Here is a 21,161-nt window from a genome sequence, read left to right on the forward strand (position 1 = left end):
TTTAGCCACCTGAAAATCAAAAAGGAATCCTTAAAAAACTGGAAACATGGATGAATTTTTAAGGAGTACAAAAGAATAGCACAAGCACGTAGGGACAAAATCACAAAGGCTAATACACAAAATAAGTTGCACATAACAAGGGACACAGAAGGCAAGAAGAAGAGGTTTTATAAATTCGTTAGGAGCAAGAAAAAGATGAAGGGAAGTGTAGTGAGGAAGGAGAGCTAAAAACAGATGACATCAAGAAGGCTGAGGAGTTTAATGCCTGTTTTGCTTCGGTCTTCACTAAAAAGGTTAATGGTGACAGATACTTAACACAAGTAATATTAACAACTGGGGGAAGAACCACAAGCTAAAATAGGGAGAACAAGTTGAAAAATATTTATGTAAGTTAGATATTTTTAAGTCAGCTGGGCCTTATGAAATTGCTTCAACTTGTTCCTTAAATACCCTAAACAGTGCTTCTCAAAGCCGGTCCACTGCTTGTTCAAGGAAAGTGCCTGGTGGTCTGGCATGGTTTTTTTACCTGCCACGTCCTCAGGTTCGGCCCATCGCAGCTCCCACTGGCCGCGGTTCGCCTCTCCAGGCCAATGAGGGCTGCGGGAAGGGTGGCCAGCACATCCCTCAGCCCATGCTGCTTCCCGCAGCCCCCATTGGCTTGGAGCCGCGAACCTTGGCACGTGGCAGGTAAACAAATCAGCTCAGACCACCAGGGTCTTTCCCTGAACAAGCGGCGGACCGGCTTGAGAAGCACTGCCCTAGAATGAATCTTGGCACCATTAATGATTATCTTTGAGAACTTATGGAGGATAGGTGAGGTCCCAGAGGACTGGAGAAGGACAAATATAGTACCTATCTTTAAACAGGAACAGAGAGGACCTGCTGAATTACAGACCAGCCTAACTTTGATAACTGGAATGACACTGGAACAAGTTATTTAACAACCAATTTGTAAAAACCTGGAGGACAATAAGGATATAAGGAACAGACAGCATGGATTTGTCAAGAACAAGTCATGCCAAAACAAACAAATTTGTTTCTTTGACAGGGTTATTGGCCTAGTAGATAAGGTGGAAGCTATAGATGTGATGTATTTTTATTTTAGTAAGGTTTCCGACACAGTCCCACATGACATTCTTAAAGGCAAACTAGGGAAATGTAGCTGAGATGAAATTACTATAACCATACTCAGAGTAGTTATCAATGGTTTGCTGTCAAACTGGAAGAACATATATAGTGGGTCCTGCAGGGGTCTGTCTTGAGTCCAATACTATTCAATATTTTCATTAATGACTTGGACAATGGAGTGGGAAAGAGGGCTTATAAAATTTGCAGATGACACCAAGATGAGAGGGATTGCAAGCACTTTGGAGGTCAGGATCAGAGTTCAAAGATTCCTTGACAAATTAGAGAATTTGTCTGAAATCAACAAGATGAAATTCAATAAAGACGAGTGTAAAATGCAACGCTTAGGAAGGAAAGATCACATGCGCAAAAACAACCTAGGGAATAACTGGCTTGACAGTAGTACCGCTGAAAGGGATTTGGAATTTTGGTTTATCACAGACTGAATATGAGCCAACAGTGCAAGAAAGGGAGAATATAATTCTGGGGTGTATTAACAGGAGTGTTTTATATAAGACACAGGAGATATCAGTCTCTACTTGGCACTGGTGAGGCCTCAACTGAATACTATGTCCAGTTCTAGTGTCACGTTTTAAGAAATATGTGGACAAATTGGAGAGAGTCCAGAGGAGAGCAGCAAAAAATGATAAAAGGTTTAGGAAACCTGATGTATGAAAAAAGATTAAAGAACTGGTCATGTTTAATTTTGAAAGAAGACGACTACTAAATCTTCAAATACATTAAGGGTTATTATAAAGAGGATGGTGATTGATTCTTCTCCATGTCATCGAAGGCAGGACAAGAAGTAGTGGACTTAATTTGCAGTAAGGGAGATTTAGGTTAGGTAGTAAGAAAAGCTTTCCATCTGGAAGGTTAATTAAACTCTGAAATTGGCTTCCAAAGAAGATTATTGAATCCCCATCATTGGAGATTATTAAAAACAGGTTGGACAAGTGTGTCAGGGATGCTCTGGGTATCTTGGTCCTGCTTCAGTATCGGGGGCTAAATTGATGACCTCTGGAGGTCCCTTCCAGGTCTACATTTCTATGAGTCTATGTAGTCTCAGTCTTATCTCCATCTTAATACAGTTTTTATATTGAAATGGAAACACAGAAATGGGAATGATTGAGGTACACCATATCCAGTTATCTTGGACTGTCAGGAAACCTTTCTTCTGAGATATTTCTATTTGATCCTGGAAGGCCATCCCTATTCATTCCACTAGAAAAGGACAAAGTTCCCACCAATATGCCAGCCATTACTTTAACAGAGACGTCCCAAGATTCCCACTAAAAGCAGGAATCCCACATAATTGGCCAATTTCTATTATTTGTGCTGTCTGTTCTCCTATATTGACAATGGTCCTACGCCCTGCTCTTCCCCTCTGAGCTGCTTGGAGTCGCTATCTTGATTGTTGTTGTGGTTGGGGTCTGACACTTCCTCCTCCCAGCACCTGATGTGGGCATAGTACATGCTACCTGCAGGAGCGGCACCAGAATTTCTGGCGCCTTAGGCAGAATTCAGGGGACGGCATTTTGTGCGCTCCCCACGGGGCACACGGGAGCTTCCGGTTCCACTCCCATCGCGCCGCCGAAGAAGGACCCTCTGCAGAAATGCTGCAGGTGACAGCGGCAGTCATTGAGCTGGTCAATTGCCTGCCGCTGTTTTCCGCGGCACGTTGGCAAAAGGTCCTTCTTCGGCGGCATGACAGGAGCGGAACCAGAAGCTCCCATGCGCTATGTGAGGAGCACACAAAATGCCGCCCCCCAAATCCTGCTGACCTAGGTGACCTCCTCGGGTAGCCTAATGGAAGTGCTGGCCCTGGCTACTTGTGTTTTAACCTGAGCTGCACAGGGGGAGAGTCAGCTCAGAGGGAGACACCATATTCTGAAGTCCCAGAAATAGATACCAGCTGGGAGATTTAGTCCAGGTTGAGGGGATGGAATGGTTGTGTGGGCAGAAGCCTATTCACAGGCTTTTAATCCTCTAGGCCAGGGATTCTCAAACTTCATTGCACCACAACCCCCTTCTGACAACAAAAATTACTTCACAACCCCAGGAAGGGGGACCGAAAGAGGAGGGGCCCAGGCCATCAGTTGCTAAAAGACAGAGTGTCAGGCAGTTCGGTGCACTGGCCCTTTGCTCTGCCAGATACTTAAGAACTGCTATGGGGACACTGAGGCACCAACACAGTACTCAGAGAAAACATTAAGAACTTTCCCAGTTTGTCACATCTCTCCCCCCTTCGAGACCGAACTGAGCGAGGTCACTCCTGCCAGTGACCTGGGGAAGTTCGAACCCACCAACGTTCCCATGGATGCCCCAGCATCTCTCCCATTCCTTGATGTGAGTTACACCAGGACAGTCCAGTCTCACGCCCTCCCTCAGGTCAGGTGTGCTTGATGGCACTTGCAGGCCGCATGTGGGAAGGTTTATGCGGCTTGAACCCTTTTGCTACCCCAATACCTCTGGGGTCCAAACTGGGACGGGGTCTTCTCCCAGCACTTAAGAGCCCCCATCTTGGCAAAGCCTGAGCCCCTCTGTTCTGGAGAGAGTGCAAAGCTCAAGCTCAAAGGCTTCAGCCCCATGCAGGGGGTCTGCAACCTGAGCCCTGCCACCCAGGGCTGAAACCCTCTGGCTTTGGCTTTGACCTTGAGCAGTGGGGCTCGGGCTTCGGCCTTGGGCCCCAGCAAGTCTAAGTCAGCCCTGTTGACCACATTCAAAGGTCCCCATTTGGGGTCCCCACCCACAGTTTGAGAACCACTGCTCTAGGCTACCGAATTTCTGGATACTTATCAAACTAATAAAAAACTAAGCTTTTGAAGTTCTCCCATCACTAGTGTTTTTTTTGTGGTTGTCTTCCCTCCTCCCCCCACACACTAGTGTTTTTTGCAGTGCTGACGCTGCTTTTTGGCCAGATCCTGCAAACGCTTGCTTGTATGAGTAACTTCGTTCACTTGAGCAATCCATGAACTTCAGTGTGACTACATGTTTGTGTTTGTAGCATGGGGGCCTTTCTGTATCTTTGCATCGTTGTGACAAACATCAGTGCGTAATGATGCAATATCACAATCCCAATCAACATTTGCTTATGTCTCCTGGTTGGGGACATGTAAAATTGATTAATAGAATATTTAGGCCCTGTGCAATTCCCTTCATAACCATACACATCTCCTTCCCACCTCCCTTGGAAATCTGAATCTCTATTAATATTGTAATTATTCCTGCTGCTGGTGCATGATATGCCAGACCTTTACTCTAAAGTACTATTTGGGCAGTTGGGGAGGGCATTCCACTAGAGAATTAGGGCTTCTCAAGCTTAATGCCTGGGAAGTACCCTCTCCAATCTACTCTTTGCTAAACGCAAATAGGACACTGCAGATTTCCAGGCCAGCATCAGTACTTGGTACGTCTTATTGAACTGTCTCTGCACTGGTTCCCTGCCCAGTTTCTGCTGCTTTCCTACAAGCTTTACACAGAGCTGACTCCGGTGGTAACATCTGCCAGGCATAGCCTTTTCCATGTGTGGTTCCCCCAGCGCCAGCTCTGCATGTGGTTCCCCATCAGGTTTCCCTGCTGCTCCTAGTTTGCCACATGGAGTTGGTTTTCTCAGAGCAAGGTTACTTCCTGGATCAAGGTCTTTCTGACTTCTCTCCCTATTGCCAAGGGGAAGGGGCCTTGTCCACATGTACACCCTGCAGGGTCATAGCATTTGTCACAATATTCATTTAAACCATTCGTGTTTTAACATGCAAGTGAGCGGTATTAGGTTACAGGGGGCAGTGTGATGCATCTGTTAAGGATGATTCTGTTACTGTTGAGGAGTTTAAATGGTCAGGAGGAAAAGGTTCTGTGATGAGGAGCAGGTCACAGAGGCATGGTTTCTTCTAGGTGAAGGAGTCTGGTGGCTGCAGGCAGTATATGGAGTGCTATTTTAGCCCCATCATAAGCTAGAGCCTCAAGACCTAGCAGCTCAAGTGTTTACAGAACTTGCCTGGCTGTTGGGACACAAAGTACAAGATGGTTTAGGACAAAAGTTTGTGACTATTGATGGCTTGAGACCCCAGTTAAGCAGATTTACTTGATTTTTAAACCATTGTATAAATTGGAGGAAGACTAAAGGCCATCATTTTCAAATTTAAAAGCTTAAAAGCAGTTATTTAAGTCCACACATGGACGCCTCACTAAATGGTCTGACCTCAAAGATGTTCAGGTGCTTACAGCTCCTGTTGAGTTTGATGGGGTTTGTTGGCATTCATCACATTTTGAAAAAAATCAGGCCTTTTACTTAGGTCTATGTGTGTATGTGTATTTGTATTGTAATTGTTGTAGCTAGCGCCCTCAACCATGACTGGGGCCCCGTTGGGCTAGGCACAGTGCATACGCAGCCTAAGACAGCCTCTGCCCTGAAAACCTTACAGTCTAAATAGACAAAGCAAACAAACATTGGAAGAAGGGAAGCATTATTGTCCTCATTTTCCAGATGAGGAAGTGGAGAAATTGTAACGTGTCCAAAGTTCATAGGAAATCTTTGGCACAGGTGGGAATTGAACCTCATTTTCCTGAATCCCAAATCCAGTTCCTTAACCACAGAAACATAGTTCCCTCCAAAATAGTCCCCACTGAATATAAGGGCCTAATTTTAGGGATTCAATTTAGTAAACTTTGTCTTTAGATTTCTTTCAGTTTCTGAAATTGGGCTTTCATATCATTTCTGACAAAGGGGGCTGATGCTGCAGAGTGGTGGACACCTTCAACTCCTAATGACTTGTTGGCACCTTGCAGTAGTGGGTTAAAAATCATATTATTTGAGCTGGAAGATAGTTTAGAATTGCAGATTAAAATTCCAAACTTATTTTCAGATACATTTAATTCTATTTATCATGAATGGTGTTTCTTTTCTGATTAATTTTGAATATGTAAATTTTTGCTTTTAAAGAATTACTGTTAATGTCAAATAATCTGTATATATTTTCCTCCATTTAGTTATGCATTATATTTGTGTTAAAAAGTGATGATTTTTTATTTTTATAACAATAAAGATTGCATTTGAAATATAATTACATATGACACAGAGTTCCCCTATTAACACTATAGTTTTCTTCTTCTTCTTCTTCTTTTCTTTTACTGTAGGCTGGAGGAAGAAAAAAATATTTTGTCAGAATTGCAAGAAGATTTAAATGAGTTCATTTTATGGTTAGAGGAAGCAGACAGCGTTGTTGGTATTCCTCTTGAACTGGGAAATGAGCAACAGTTAAAAGACTCTCTTGAAAAAGTGAAGGTAACATAAATTCTTATATTTAATGTCTTCTTAGTTTGTCATATCTGCATAAACAAATTGAATTGTTGTTCTTAATCCAGATTGATTTCTGTCAAACACTTAATCATTATTATTCCACAATTTACTAGATCATCCAAAAAATAGGAACTCCTGTGTTTTAAAGCCCAGATACCAGAATGTATTGCCTGCATTAAAATTAGACTAGAAAAAGTAATTGAAAATATAGAGTTTTAAAACACACTTTTTTTCATTCCTAACTAGCCTGTGTTTATCAGGAAATGAGACAGAGAAGAAAACCTAATGCTTAATATTCAGCTCTTCAATTTAATTAAGAAATGTCTCCTTTCTTGGCTGAACCATTTTAGCATCAAGATATTTCCTTGTGGAGGGCTCAAGGAAGTCCCCAAAAGGGTGTTTAAAAGTATAAAATAATAAAAAACCCAAAGTGGGCAATTTTGATAAGAAAAATTAAGTTTAAATGAAAGATCATGGGGGCCCCAGAGTTTCCAGGTGCCAGCAGAATGTGTGAAAACTGCCTCCCTGTTATCGCCAGGCATAGCCAAATGTGAGAACCTCCAGGCTTCCCAAACACTCCTGTAATTCTATTATCATATATGTCTAGTCACCTGTTGAGATCTGAATTAGTTAATGACCTATTGTGTCCTAATTATGGTCTTACACCAATGTAAACAGAGCAGGCTGTAACTGTCCTTCATTTGTACAATTTTTCTCCCCTATTGTTATTTGAACTGCTTGATCTGTTCAGCTTTTAAAACTAAACCATCCTCAATAACTACAATTTTAAAACAAGTTTGGTTGTAAAGCACCCTAAAACTGTTGAGGGAGGGGGGCTGTTTCATATATGTCTTATTTTTTTTGCTGCAAGAAGTTAGTGTTTATTTTTACTTCGCTGACTGAGCTCCAGCTACTTTCTGTATATTTTAAACCGTCTATGTGACCTCTCCTTCTAAAACACTTCTACTGCCCTTTTAGTCCACAGAGGTAGCAGTCTTCCTCTTCCCAATGAAAAGTATCCTTTCATTATTTGACACATAATGTAATATTAGCCTTCCTATGACCATTCCTATAAACCAGATTGTCTTACTGATATCTCAGGAGGATGCATGTAGGGCTAAATGGACTTCATCTTGACTGACTGAATGTCAGTGAGTCAGAGAGAGAATTTTGAAGAGGCTTTTCATCTCTTTCATCTGCCTTTGTTTAAGTTATCCCTTCTAGATCCTGATATGCTTCCAGCACTCACAAACCTAGTTCTTAACCCTGTGAGTCAGTAATATCAGAAATGTGAAATCTAGGCACAAAGCAAAGAAAATATTATTTGTGCAGCATTTATTTATTTATCTGTACAGAGCATTAAATGTCCATGGCACTTTAAACAATCCCTGTCCTCTGGAGCTTACAATCTAAATTAAATGCTATCTATATTAGAAAGTGGTGTGTGTTTGTTTGTTTTGTTTTGTTTTGTTTTGTTTTGTTTTTAGCTGGGCAGCTCGTCTGAGCTTTCATACATATGTGTAGAGCTTTGGAGGTCTCTGACCCAAATATACTAATGTCAGTAGCTGGTAGCTGCATTTTGGATAGCAGGTGGAGGAGAAAAGCGCCTATATGGATGAAGATTCTCTCTTCTCAATATGTATTAATGTGGGCAGGACAGAAGTATGTTAATGTGGGAGGGAACCCCTCCCCTAGTAACTCCTAAAGGACGGGTGGTCCAAAGTCAAACCTACTGGTGATGATATTTTTTTCCTTAATAGTTCGGGTTTTTAAGCCATGCTGTGAGCCACCTCTTTTCTTTTTGATCCACCCAAAGGAAGTTACTCCAAACCCACTGATATATAGTAACTATTAAAGATTCTCTTGTGGTCCATGTCAAATTTTGATCATTTTTTAAAATGATGGCTGTGGAAGCTTGCACTTTCTATTATATAACTCTTTGGTTACTTGATATGTTGTTATATTAACAGTATAAATTTGCAGTAATTGCATACAGGAAGGGGAATGGATTCAGATTATACAGACACGATAGGTTGGACAATCCTAAACATTATCAGTAGCCCTCTGATTTGCAGTGTTTATGAATATTTTATGAACATTATTGCTTACGGGGTTGGACTAGAGTGCTTAGCACTGCACAGAACATGGAAGAGACATGGAACCTGCTCTAAAGGGCTTACAGTTCACACAAACAAAAGGCAGCAGTTAGTAAAGCACCAGGTGACCAGAAGGAAAGATTAATCACATAGCAGAGATGAACTTTTATTTTATTTCCCTCCGGGAAGCTTGTTTTCCCTCCATTTTGGTCTCCTCAGAGAGCCACTCTTTCCTCACTACAAGTCAACCTAATAGAGTCAGCATTTGCTGTTTTTCTGAGCCTTTTTAACTCAGAAAGCCATGGCTATTTTGTGTTGAATTGAGCCCTGAGCCTGGTCTCTGCAGCTGATAGACTAATCAATAGCAGCGAAGATAAGGGAGCTGAAAATTCTACCACAGTTCATTTTCAATGTTGTATTTGTCTGTTCCAGTTAAGAGTGGAAGAGCTACCTCCACACAAGGGAATACTGAAACGATTAACTGAAACTGGAGGAACAGCACTTGGAAGTACATCACTGAACCCAGAAGAAAAACATAAGCTTGAAAATAGGCTCAAGGAGGCTAACCATCGCTGGATAAAGGTCAGATATATTAGCAATGATATTATGACATATAATTCTAATCTGTTAGAAGTACTTATACATTCTGTCCTGTGTATGTTTTTTCTCTGAATGAACATGAAGGTTAATCTGTGCCTGTTATCAAATAAGAAGAAAAAAAATCAGCAAACAAGAATTGTAGCTGTGATGCTGGGTGACTTAATAACAGTGGTATGGTCAAGATTCTTTTTTTAAATGGGTGCCTAAAGTTAGTTTTCTGCAGCCATGTACAGGCACTTAAATAAGTGGTATTCTGTTAAAAAATGCTGAGAAGAGGGAAGGATTTATTCTCCAATCCTGGCTGTTCTGTGGCTGCTACTGCTGCTCTGAGGCTAGAGTAGCTTCTGTAGCATTTATGGCACTGGTCCATGGGGAATATTTGTGGAACCACTAGCCACACTCCAGCTCTTTTCCCACTCCAAACCCTTAAAATTATACAGGCAGCCTCTGTGGCACTAGGTTCTGCATCATGCAGGCCTTGCACGCTTCCTCAGATCATGTCTCCTGTGCAATGGCGTTGTACTTATTCTGCTACCTTAGATTTCTGTGCCTGTGGAGAGGGCTGGGGAAAGGTTTTGCTGGTTTTTATTTGAATATATATATATTGCTATGCTGAAAAGTGTTAATGTTGGCTGTCAGTCACAGATTAAAGGAGAAATTGATGAGTATTCTAAGTACCCCTCATTCAGGCTAAATGAGGTAGCAATTAAATACCTGTTTATTTATTAATAGCAGAAACAATGGAAGCCATCACCCAAGGCACAGAGCAGTATGACAAGGCTTGAGTAGAAGCTGAATCATGTAGGCCGAGGAACTTTCCTGGAGTAGGATTGCATACTCAGGATCTGGGGAATTGATTTGGTTGCAAATGCATATATGTATGAAAAGAACCTGAAAGCAGGGGGAAATCCAGCAGGTAGTGGGAGAATCAGTGATGTATGCCCCTAGGAGAAAGCCAAAAGAGCTTCTTTTGGGTAGAGTTCTTAATGAGAAGTTAGACTTGAATTTTTGAAAACGGGAACATTTCCTGTTTGTTTCTACTGTGTTCACAGAATCAGGACTTTCTATCTGTGGTACTTACATGGCCCCCATCACTGTGGTATCTGAATGCCTCACAGACTTTGATGTGTATTTAACCTTACTGAGAGGTAGGGAAGTTTTATTATCCATTTCATAGCTGGGGAACTGAGGCACAGAGAAGCTAAGTGACTTGCCCAAGGTCACACAAGAAGTTGGAGAGCAGAGTCTTCTGAGTATGAGGCTAGTGCCCTAACCACTGCATCATCCTCTTCTGGACATGCCTTTGTGTACATTCTTTGTAGATAATCAGGATTACACCGAAGAACCATTTGATTCATATAATCAGTTTTGCCTCCTAACAGAAACAACCTTTCAAGGCCTTGAACATTGTCTAACTGCTCAGGTTGAAAGAAGAAACAATATTGACCAAAATTTGCAAACCTTGATGCCTAGAAATGGGCACATAAACCAGTATTTAGGCACCTACACAGAAGTGTCCTTTTCTCTAGAAAATGAGTGAGCTCTCAGATATGTCTCTGAAGTCAATTGTAAATGAATGAATTCAGCACCTCAGAAAATCAGGTGACTTCTAATTACATGATTAAATATGGATTTACATGCCTAACTTTAGGGACCAATGCTTGAAATTTTGGCCACAGCTTAAAAGGAAATAATTAGTTATTAAGAAAAATGTGTTCTTTTTGTTGGTGTTTGGTGTTTCTTTTTGTAAAAGATTTACAAATGCACAGAAATTGTGATTTCTAAGTTTATCAGACTCTGAATATAATCTGTCATTGACTATTTCTGTATTCCAGGACTTTGTGAAAGGGATATCTTTTTACATTCCTTTTTATCTCCTGTTTATTAATACAGAAATGTTTTCTATTTCTTATTTGTCATGGTCATAGTGACCCAGAAAACTATGAGCAGAACTGTAGTATATGAAAGTCAGATCTCGTTACTTCTGGGGGCTTATCCTAGGATTCTTAAACGCCTTTGCTAGCTGTAGCTTCTCTAGGCCTTGGTTCATGGTATATTGTGGGACTACTTGTCTCTCCATCTCATGGTACTTGACTGGAAGTGCTTGTAGCCTGCCAAAATCTCCAGCAGAGCCATTTTTGGGTCTGCAAGCTCCCTGCAACCAGAGCCAGTAACAGTAATCCAGCATCAGTGGAAGAACTTCTGCTTATACTTTCACTCCTATTTTGGTAATCAGACAGAGTATCTCTGTGCTGTTGGATGTTTCAGCAGCGATATTTGTCCTATCAATGGCCTCTCTCAGAGGGCAGTACTGACATGGCATCCAGAACACAGCTGATTCAGCTCGTGACTGTTGCAGATTCCCCATACATAGAACGGAGCTTCTGGAGCAAGATTATGGGCACAAATTGGTGGGATCACATCATCTTGCAGACCTGGGATGACAAGCTCCAAAACTTATGCATGAAAAAGTAGATGTTCATGGAGCTATGTGATCAGTGTCAAGAAATGTACATGAGGAAGGCTCAGGCAGTCCAGAAGCAGGTTACTATAACTATTTGGAAGCTGGCTACCCTAGACTTCTACTTGTTCATGACTAACCAGTTTGGAATTGGCAGGTCATCTGTGAGGCTTGTGGTGGTGGTGATTTGTGAGGCCATCAGGACTGTGATTTACCCAAAGGTGGTGGGCATAAAAAATGTTCCCAGAATAATTGTTGGTTTTGAAAGAAAGGGGCTTTCCAAACTGTTTTGGGGCTGTCAATAGGAATCCTGTATCCATAGTTTGCTCTTCATAAGGACCACGAGAGTATATAAGCTGTGAACAGTACTACTTCATCTTTATTCAGGCCCTGGTCAATCACAGAGGCTGGTTCTTGGATATCAGCATGGAATGCACTGGCAGAGTGCATAATGCCAGGATTTTCTGGAGCCTGGGACTTTACCTTCACAGACGAGGGGATATTGTTCACATCAAATGGTATTATGAACGGAGTCACTGTCCCCACTGTCATTCTAGGGGATAGCACATGCCCCGTTTTCCATGGCTTATGAAACTGTATCCTGATTACAGAGGGCCTGGCAAAAGAAAGTTCAACTGCATGCTTTATAGCTGTAGAATGATGGTGGAATATGCATTTGGCAGATTGAAATCTCAGTGGCACTACCCTCAAAATCATTTGGATGCCTATGTTATCAAAACATCTGCATTATTGTGGCCTGCTGTGTATTGTACAATGTCTGTGAGGAGAAAGATGAGCCATTTTGCCAGGAGTGGACTCAAGACACTGGTAGATTGCTGATCTTATACACTCAACCAGAAATTACACAATTATTATTGGATCAGGATCCACATATGTAATAGAAATCAGAGTGCTTTGTGTGCCCACATCATAGGTTTTCATGGTGCAGTGTGTGAGGGGGAATGACATAGTATTTGTAATTTTGCCACACTCATTCCACTATTTCTGGGACTGAGGCAGCTTGGGAACATTTATTTTCATTAAATTTTGTTATTCATTTTATACATATCGTTTTTGTACCTCATCACACAGTTTTTGGATTACTGTGATGAAATTTTATGGATTTTGTTGTGCATGTTATAGAAACGGGTAGTGTACCTCAACACACAGCATATGAATTATTGTGACGTTCCATTTTAGTAAAATTAATAAAACCTGTTTATGCAACCTTGTGTGGAAACTGAAGATTTTATTTTAAACATGCATGCAAATGACAAATAACAGTGTAAAAATGCTGATAGGTGGGCAGCTGCCATTAAAACGTAAAAAGCAATACACAAAAACAATGCCTATTAAGAAATCAAACAGACCAAAATGCACAACAGTAAAACAACGTATATTGTCACCAGTTTCATTGCCTCTGGGTGCTCATTGGTGTCCTGTTCTCCTTGGCCCTTCTGGTGAATTTTGCATGAGTGGATCGCAGCTGAATAATATTGGAGGACTGGACAGGGTACATTTGACTGTTCCATGTAATGTTCATTGCTTGAGACATGGACCAGCCAGCTCCAGAATAGTCCAAAGGCTGTATAGGCTGCTGAATATATTAGCTCAGAAGTGACTCAGTGCTGTGACAAAGTCAGAGCAGACAGCTGTAAGAGAGCGGTGGAAGGCAGATTAATCAGCCCTGGAATGGTAAAAGCGCTTTTCCCCATGAGCTGAAAAGAAGTTACCTCAAGTCAACTAAGGCCACCTGAATCCAAGTAAGGGCTACCTGTGACCTTTAAAAACATCCTCTCCTAATGAGAGGTGGGGGAAAGAGGAGAGACAAGCTGCAGCATGGCTAGTGGCAGCAGGAAGAAAAGGCTTTTGGGTGGAAGGCTGGTCTCCTCCTATAGCGGAAGCAACTTTCTGCCTGTTTGGGGAAGGACTGGCACCTTGAAGCCAGCATAAAAAGGCAACACTCCAGAGAGTGGACAGGGAAAGGTATTCCCTTTCTGTGTTATGAAGTTTTCTTTGGTTTGGCTGAAGTGCACTAGAGGTGGAAGGGCCTGCCAAGACAAATTAAAGTGCACATTATTCTCTGATCGTTTAAAAAAAATACTTTTCTACCATTTTCCTGGAGCTGGATCAATTCAGAGTCAAAGGATGATGCTTGTTATCATTTGGTTTTATTTTATTCACTCAAAAATCTCTGGACGGTGCATAAGATCTTGCAAGGTATGCTGCAAGCCAACATAAGTCATGGTAAGAGCACATAGCGAAAACAATTAAAATCATTTATAAATCCCCACAATTTTTCCCTCTGTGTGTGTGAGGGAGAGGTTTTATTAGCATTGGTTTACAATACTTTCATGTGGGGCAAGCTCTGGAGAATGTTCTTGGTCTGAAAGTGCCTGTGTGGAAGTATGACCTTCTGTTTCAGGCCATCGGAGGAGAGCCACTCATCTATGCTAATGAGATTTTTAGGCCTCTGGTGATTGCCTGGCACATCTATGAATGGAGGGGCTTGTGTGTACAGCGGCATCCCTAACAAGTATGCTCTGCCCCGGAATGTAACTGACTGTCAGGAGTTCCTATTCAGCAAGACATCTGCATGCATCACCAGTCATGAATGGGACAAAAAATATGGCAAAATTAATAAGATTTTGATTTAGGATGAAGACAAATTAAGAAGTCCTTAGAAGCACCCTGCATTCCTGGATAGACCTTCCTGTGACTAAATACATCATTTGCAACCATTGGGACCCCTAATATAGGGAGGCATGGACTAAATACAACTGCAGGTACCATTTGGATTCATAATACTGGCAGAAGCAGAGTAAATACATCCTCAGACATTACTTGGACTCAGAATGCAGGAAAACAGAATGATCCAGGATGATCCAGTGTGGTTGATTTCTAAGCTACATTGTACTTGCAGGAGGGAAAATGTAAGGCTCATAAGTTTAATGCATTGACCTGGCTTTGAACAGTAAGTGTCTATCTAATACAGATGTTTTATTAAACATTTTTTCACACTTTATTATATCCTTTCTGAATTCCGTGTGCTGTTGGGGGTGAAGTGGGGAGTGAAGTGGCCTTTAGTGAAGTGGCCTGGATTGCCCCCTCAATGGAACCACACTACAACCCTCTGCTTGTAATAATAATGTAATTTGGCATAAACTGAAAATCCTTTCCATTCCTATATTAACAACAAATATGGTGGCTAAAATATAATAGATTCCAGCACAGCTTCTGCTTCCACTTCAGGTGCAGGCTGCTACTCATAGGTTCACACCCAAGAGTTTCACTTTTGACGTTAAGAGATCAAAATCACAAAGTTAAACTTTCAGTTGAAATCACCTATTTTCAGTTGCTTATACACTGAAGTGTGCAGAACTGCAAATTTCACATGCTTTTTATGCAAGCTGTAAACTGGCCCAGACTTGCTGCTAGTGGACACAGAGAAGCTCAGAAGGTTTTGTGGTTTTAACAAAGTTGATCTGAGTTTCAAATTTGTGATGAAACTCCAGTTCAGACAAGTTTAGTGTGGTTTCAGATTTCGTTGTGAATATGTTGTAAAGCTCTGTTGGTTGTGTCTTTAGAGGTAAGATAAATAAAAAGGAAGTATTAGACCCTTCTTGAGTAGCTAAAGTGTTATTGCAGCAAAGAATCCTGTGGCACCTTATAGACTAACAGACGTTTTGGAGCATGAGCTTTCGTGGGTGAATACCCACTTCTTCAGATGCATGTGGTGGAAATATCCAGGGGCAGGTATATATATGCTAGCAAGCAAGCTAGAGATAACGAGGTCAGTTCAATCAGGGAGGATGAGGCCCTGTTCTAGTAGTTGAGGTGTGAAAACCAAGAGAGGAGAAACTGGTTCTGTAGTTGGCAAGCCATTCAGTCTTTGTTCAATCCTGAGCTGATGATGTCAAATTTGCAGATGAACTGAAGCTCAGCAGTTTCTCTTTGAAGTCTGGTCCTGAAGTTTTTTTACTGCAGGATGGCCACCTTAAGGTCTGCAATAGTGTGGCCAGGGAGGTTGAAGTGCTCTCCTACAGGTTTTTGTATATTGCCATTCCTAATGTCTGATTTGTGTCCATTTATCCTTTTCCGTAGAGACTGTCCAGTTTGGCCGATGTACATAGCAGAGGGGCATTGCTGGCATATGATGGCGTATATTACATTGGTGGATGTGCAGGTGAATGAACCAGTGATGGTGTGGCTGATCTGGTTAGGTCCTGTGATGGTGTCGCTGGTGTAGGTATGTGGGCAGAGTTGGCATCGAGGTTTGTTGCATGGATTAGTTCCTGAGCTAGAGTTGTTATGGTGCGGTGTGCAGTTACTGGTGAGAATATGTTTCAGGTTGGCAAGTTGTCTGTGGACAAGGACTGGCCTGCCACCCAAGGCCTGTGAAAGTGTGGGATCATTGTCCAGCATGGGTTGTAGATCCTTGATGATGCGTTGGAGGGGTTTTAGCTGGGGGCTGTATGTGATGGCCAGTGGAGTCCTGTTGGTTTCTTTCTTGGGTTTGTCTTGCAGTAAGAGGCTTCTGGGTACACTTCTGGCTCTGTTGATCTGTTTCCTTATTTCCTCGTCCGGGTATTGTAGTTTTGAGAATGCTTGGTGGAGATTTTGTAGGTGTTGGTCTCTGTCTGAGGGGTTAGAGCAGATGCGGTTGTACCTCAGTGCTTGGCTGTAGACAATGGATCGTGTGATGTGTCCGGGATGGAAGCTGGAGGCATGAAGGTAGGCATAGCGGTTGGTAGGTTTTCGATATAGGGTGGTATTAATGTGACCATCACTTATTTGCACCGTGGTGTCAAGAAAGTGGACCTCCCGTGTAGATTGGTCCAGGCTGAGGTTGATGGTGGGGTGGAAGCTGTTGAAATCATGGTGGAATTTTTCCAGAGTCTCCTTCCCATGGGTCCACATGATGAAGATGTTATCAATGTAGCGTAGGTAGAGAAGGGGCGTGAGTGGACGAGAGCTGAGGAAGCGTTGTTCCAGGTCGGCCATAAAGATATTGGCATATTGTGGGGCCATGCGGGTGCCCATAGCAGTGCCACTGATCTGGAGATATATATTGTCATCAAATTTGAAATAGTTGTGTGTGAGTATAAAGGCACAGAGCTCAGCAGCCAGTTGTGCTGTGGCATCATCAGGGATAGTGTTCCTGACAGCTTGTATTCCATCTGTGTGTGGGATGTTTGTGTAGAGAGCCTCTAAATCCATGGTGGCTAGGATGGTGTTTTCTGGGAGGTGACCAATGCATTGTAGTTTCCTCAGGAAATCAGTAGTGTCACGGAGATAGCTGGGAGTGCTGGTGGCATAGGGTCTGAGTAGAGAGTCCATATATCCAGACAGTCCTTCAGTGAGAGTGCCAATGCCCGAGATGATGGGGCGTCCAGGATTTCCGGGTTTGTGGCTCTTGGGTAGTAGATAGAATAACCCTGGTCGGGGCTCTAGGGGTATGTTGATTAGTGTAGGGATTGTCCTGAGTAGATGCTGTAGTTTCTTAGTGTATTCCTCAGTGGGATCTGAGGGAAGTGGCCTGTAGAATTTGGTATTGGAGAGTTGTCTGGCGGCCTCCTTTTGGTAGTCAGACCTGTTCATGATGACAACGGCACCTCCTTTATCAGCCTCTTTGATGATAATGTCAGGGTGGTTTCTGAGGCTGTGGATGGCATTGCGTTCTGCACGACTTAGATTGTGAGGCAAGCGATGTTGTTGTTCCACGATTTCTGCCTGTGCACGCCGGCGGAAGCATTCAATGTATAGGTCCAGACTGTCATTTCGACCCTCAGGAGGAGTCCATGTGGAGTTCTTCTTCTTGTGCTGTTGGTGGGAGGGCACCTGTGTATCAGTGCACTGTTCAGTGTTGTCCTGGAAGTATTCTTTGAGTCGGAGATGGCGAAAGTAGGCTTCCAGATCGCCACAGAACTGTATCATGTTGGTGGGAGTGGCAGGGCAGAAAGAGAGTCCCCAAGATAGGACAGACTTTTCTTCTGGGCTGAGTGTGTAGTTGGATAGATTGACAATATTGCTGGGTGGGTTAGGGGTACCACGGTTGTGGCCCCATGTGGCAGGTAGGAGTTTAGACAGCTTACAGTCCTTTTTCCTTTGTAGAGAGGTGAAGTGAGTAACACGGCTACCCCTCTGATAAAGTGTTATTGACACTCATATATGGTGCAAAGAGAGTGGGAGTGTTAAAGTGAAGCAATCTATTTGTCCTCATCTTTTTGTAGTCTGAAAGGAGATCAATTCCTGACTTTCTTGTAGTATTTACAGCTTGTGATAGCAGGCTCCTCAATTGCTTCCCTAGTCCCTACTCCTTTCATTTCTACGGAAAACTACAAAAGCCTGGAGTCACTAGGGGCCAGAACCAATGTGGAGACATGGGACTTCAGCATAGATGTCCATGACCCATCTTGTAGATCCCATGGGATGTGCAGGGCCTGTTCCTTTTAGAAGAAACCCCCACTCACTTCCTTGCTGACAGAACAATGTGAAGAGATTGCTCATAGACTTTAAGGTAAGAAGAGACCATCCTTATCATCTTGTCTGCATGTCACAGGCCATAGAACCTCACTGTACCCATTCCTGTACTAGGTCCATAACTTCTGGCCTAGTTACTGAAGTCCATAAATTTTGATTTAAAGAGAATCCACCATTTACTTTAATTCAACCCAGCAAGTGACACTTCAGAGGAAGAAAACAATAAACAAACTGGGGTCTCTGCCAATCTGATCTAGGAGGAAATTCCTTCTCAGACCTAAATATGGCAAACAGTTAGACCCTGAACATGTGGGTTAGACTAAGACCTTGTTGATCCATCCCTTTTTCCATTCCTCGTAGGGTTTCTACTTTCTCTTACTAACCTGTTTAAGAGGCTCATTCACCCACTTATGTCTTTCCCCAGACACCTGGGAAAGAATTCTCTGTAGTAATTCCTAGCCCTCCTCATCTATTATCTGAGCCCCACAGTTTGGTCCCATTAAGCTGTTTGAGTTTGGCTTCCACCTTGGATGTGCTCATTTTTGCTTCCATATTTTTGTTCCTATATTATCTACCCTAGCATTGTCCCCAAGCTCTTCATTATTCTCATTAAAAACTGAGGCAAAGTAATCATTTAGGTGTTTGCCCATGCTTAGATTATCTGTAATGTCCACGCCATCCTCAGGGCTTAGTGGTCTCATTTCTCCTCATCTAGTGTCCTATCTCTGGGGGTTGTAGATACTTGCCAATAGCAGTTGTGGATGGATGTTATGCCATTGTAGGCAATCTTATCATACCATCCCCTCCTTTAACTAATCAAGCACAATCTTAAACCAAGGTAGTTTTTTTTTCTTCCACTACTCCTTGTGGAAGGCTGTTCCAGAACTTCACTCCTCTGATGTTTAGAAACCTTTGTCTAATTTCAAGCCTGAACATTTTGGTGACCAGTTTATATCCATTTGTTCTTGAGCAGACATTGGCCCATGCCTTAAATAACTTACCTCCCTCCCTTGTGTTTATCCCTAAGATGTATTTATAGAGAGCAATCATCTCTCTCCTGAGCCTTCATTTTATTAAGCTAAACAAGCCAAGCTCCTTAAGTCTCCTCTTGTAACATAGGTTCTCCATACCTCTGACATCCTAGTAACACTTCTCTGCCTGTGTTCCAGTTTGAATTAATCTTTCTTAAACCTGGGAGACCAGAATTGCACACAGTATTCCAGATGAGGTTCACTAGTACCTTGTATAATGGTAATAACATATACCTGTGTCTACGAGAATTACCTTGCTTTTTTCACAGCCTCATTGCATTGGCAGCTCATAGTCATCCTTTGATCAACCCCCAGATCTTTCTCATCCTCTGTTGCTTCCAACTGTGATACATTCTCTATTTATTTATAGCATTTTTTTTGTCCTTAAATGCATGTAGTTTCCTGAATCACTTCCCCCCCCCCTTTTTTAAATATAGGTACTATATTTGCCATTCTCCAGTCATATGCTAGGAACCCCCCCCCCCCAAGTTTACAGATTCATTAAAAATCTTTGCTATCGGGCTTGTAATTTCATATGAAGTTGCTTTAATATTCTTGGATGGAGATTATCTGAGCCCCACAGTTTGGTCCCATTAAGCTGTTTGAGTTTGGCTTCCACCTTGGATGTGCTCTTGTTTGCTTCCATATTTTTGTTCCTATATTATCTACCCTAGCACTGTCCCCAAGCTCTTCATTATTCTCATTAAAAAATTGAGGCAAAGTAATCATTTAGGTGTTTGCCCATGCCTAGATTATCTGTAATGTCCATGCCATCCTCAGGGCTTAGTGGTCTCATTTCTTTTCATAACTGTCTTTATTTATTTGGTAAAAGAACCTTTTACTATTGATTTTAATTTCTTTTGCAAGTTCCAACTCTACCTGGCTTTTGGCAGTTATCACTTTTCTCCTACACTTTCTAACCTCTAAGACCTTGTTGATCCATCACTTTTTCCATTCCTCATAGGGTTTCTGCTTTCTCTTACTAACCTGTTTAAGAGGCTCATTCACCCACTTTGGTCTCCAACCCTTCCCTATGAGTTTCACCCCTCCTTGCCTTGCTTGGGTTACAGGCTCTAGATATTTTCTACAACTTTGACTTAAAGTAATTCCAAACTTCCTCCACATTCAGATCCTTGGGTTCTTCAATCCAGTCAACGTCATTAACGAATTCCCTTTTGTTTTTGTTTTTTTTTAGGTTTGCCCTTTTGAAATCAAGGACCTCTACTTGTGGACTTGCTTTTGTTTACCATTCCATTAAGTTGAAATTAATTAACTCATGATCACTCAAACCAAGGTTGTCCTCTATGACCTCTGTTCTTATTAGTAGGGAGTCCCAGGTCAAGTACACCTGCCTCTTCCTGGTGTTGGTATGATTCTCCAGCCTTCCCTCTTTCTGTTCTTTCTGGCTGCAAGTTGTTTTATCTTCTGTTCTCACTTGCAATCTTCTGTAAGTCATCCTCTATCCTCCTAGGGCTCCAAACTCTGACTATCTCCATTTTCTCTCTTCCTTTCTGTAGGACTAGCTGCTCTTCCCTTCTTCTATGCTCTCCCATCTTTGGTTATTGCCTGCCTCTCACCTTCATTTTTCAATTCACAAACCTGTACCTCAGTGCTATTTCTCCTTTGCTCGTCGATCTTTTCCTCTGCCTTGTTCTTGTTGTTACATGCTTCTACTGACCACTTTTCTCATCCAGCAATCTACTCTCTCAATTGTCTGGTCCAGCATGCATTTTCAAGTCTTGATGTTTCCCTTCAGCCTTCTCTTTCCATCGTCCTCTCAAATCCCCTTTGAAACTCAACCATCATATCTAGCTGCATCTCCAACCTCAGATCTTCTCTTCCATCAGATCTACCAGGTGGCATGCAGGGATCCTTGTGAGGTTATCATTTCCTTGGACCCTTTTCAAACAGTTTTGCTTTGTGAATAGGGAATTCAGCTGGTCACTTCATAGGATGACATTTTGTGTGCTGGGAATGAACACTTGTCATTCCTGATGATCTCATCCTACATTACTTTAGAATGTAGCATGAATGGCAGGAAGATTATGTTAAAATGTAGCTACAGTGGA

General features: G+C 42.2%; 1 protein-coding gene across 11 annotated transcripts in view; it reads left to right on the forward strand.

The window, feature by feature from the left end:
• DMD (dystrophin) overlaps positions 1–21,161 on the forward strand; it is a 2,125,007-nt gene that overhangs the window by 1,432,958 nt on the left and 670,888 nt on the right. For all 11 annotated transcript variants that reach the window (XM_050936430.1, XM_050936437.1, XM_050936440.1 and 8 more), the window contains 2 exons: positions 6,259–6,406; positions 8,950–9,099. In XM_050936430.1, the coding sequence (XP_050792387.1) occupies positions 6,259–6,406; positions 8,950–9,099 (298 nt within the window). The remainder of the gene's footprint in view (positions 1–6,258; positions 6,407–8,949; positions 9,100–21,161) is intronic.

Source organism: Gopherus flavomarginatus, chromosome 1 (assembly GCF_025201925.1).
Source record: "Gopherus flavomarginatus isolate rGopFla2 chromosome 1, rGopFla2.mat.asm, whole genome shotgun sequence".
In the NCBI taxonomy this organism is placed as follows: Eukaryota; Metazoa; Chordata; order Testudines; family Testudinidae; genus Gopherus; species Gopherus flavomarginatus.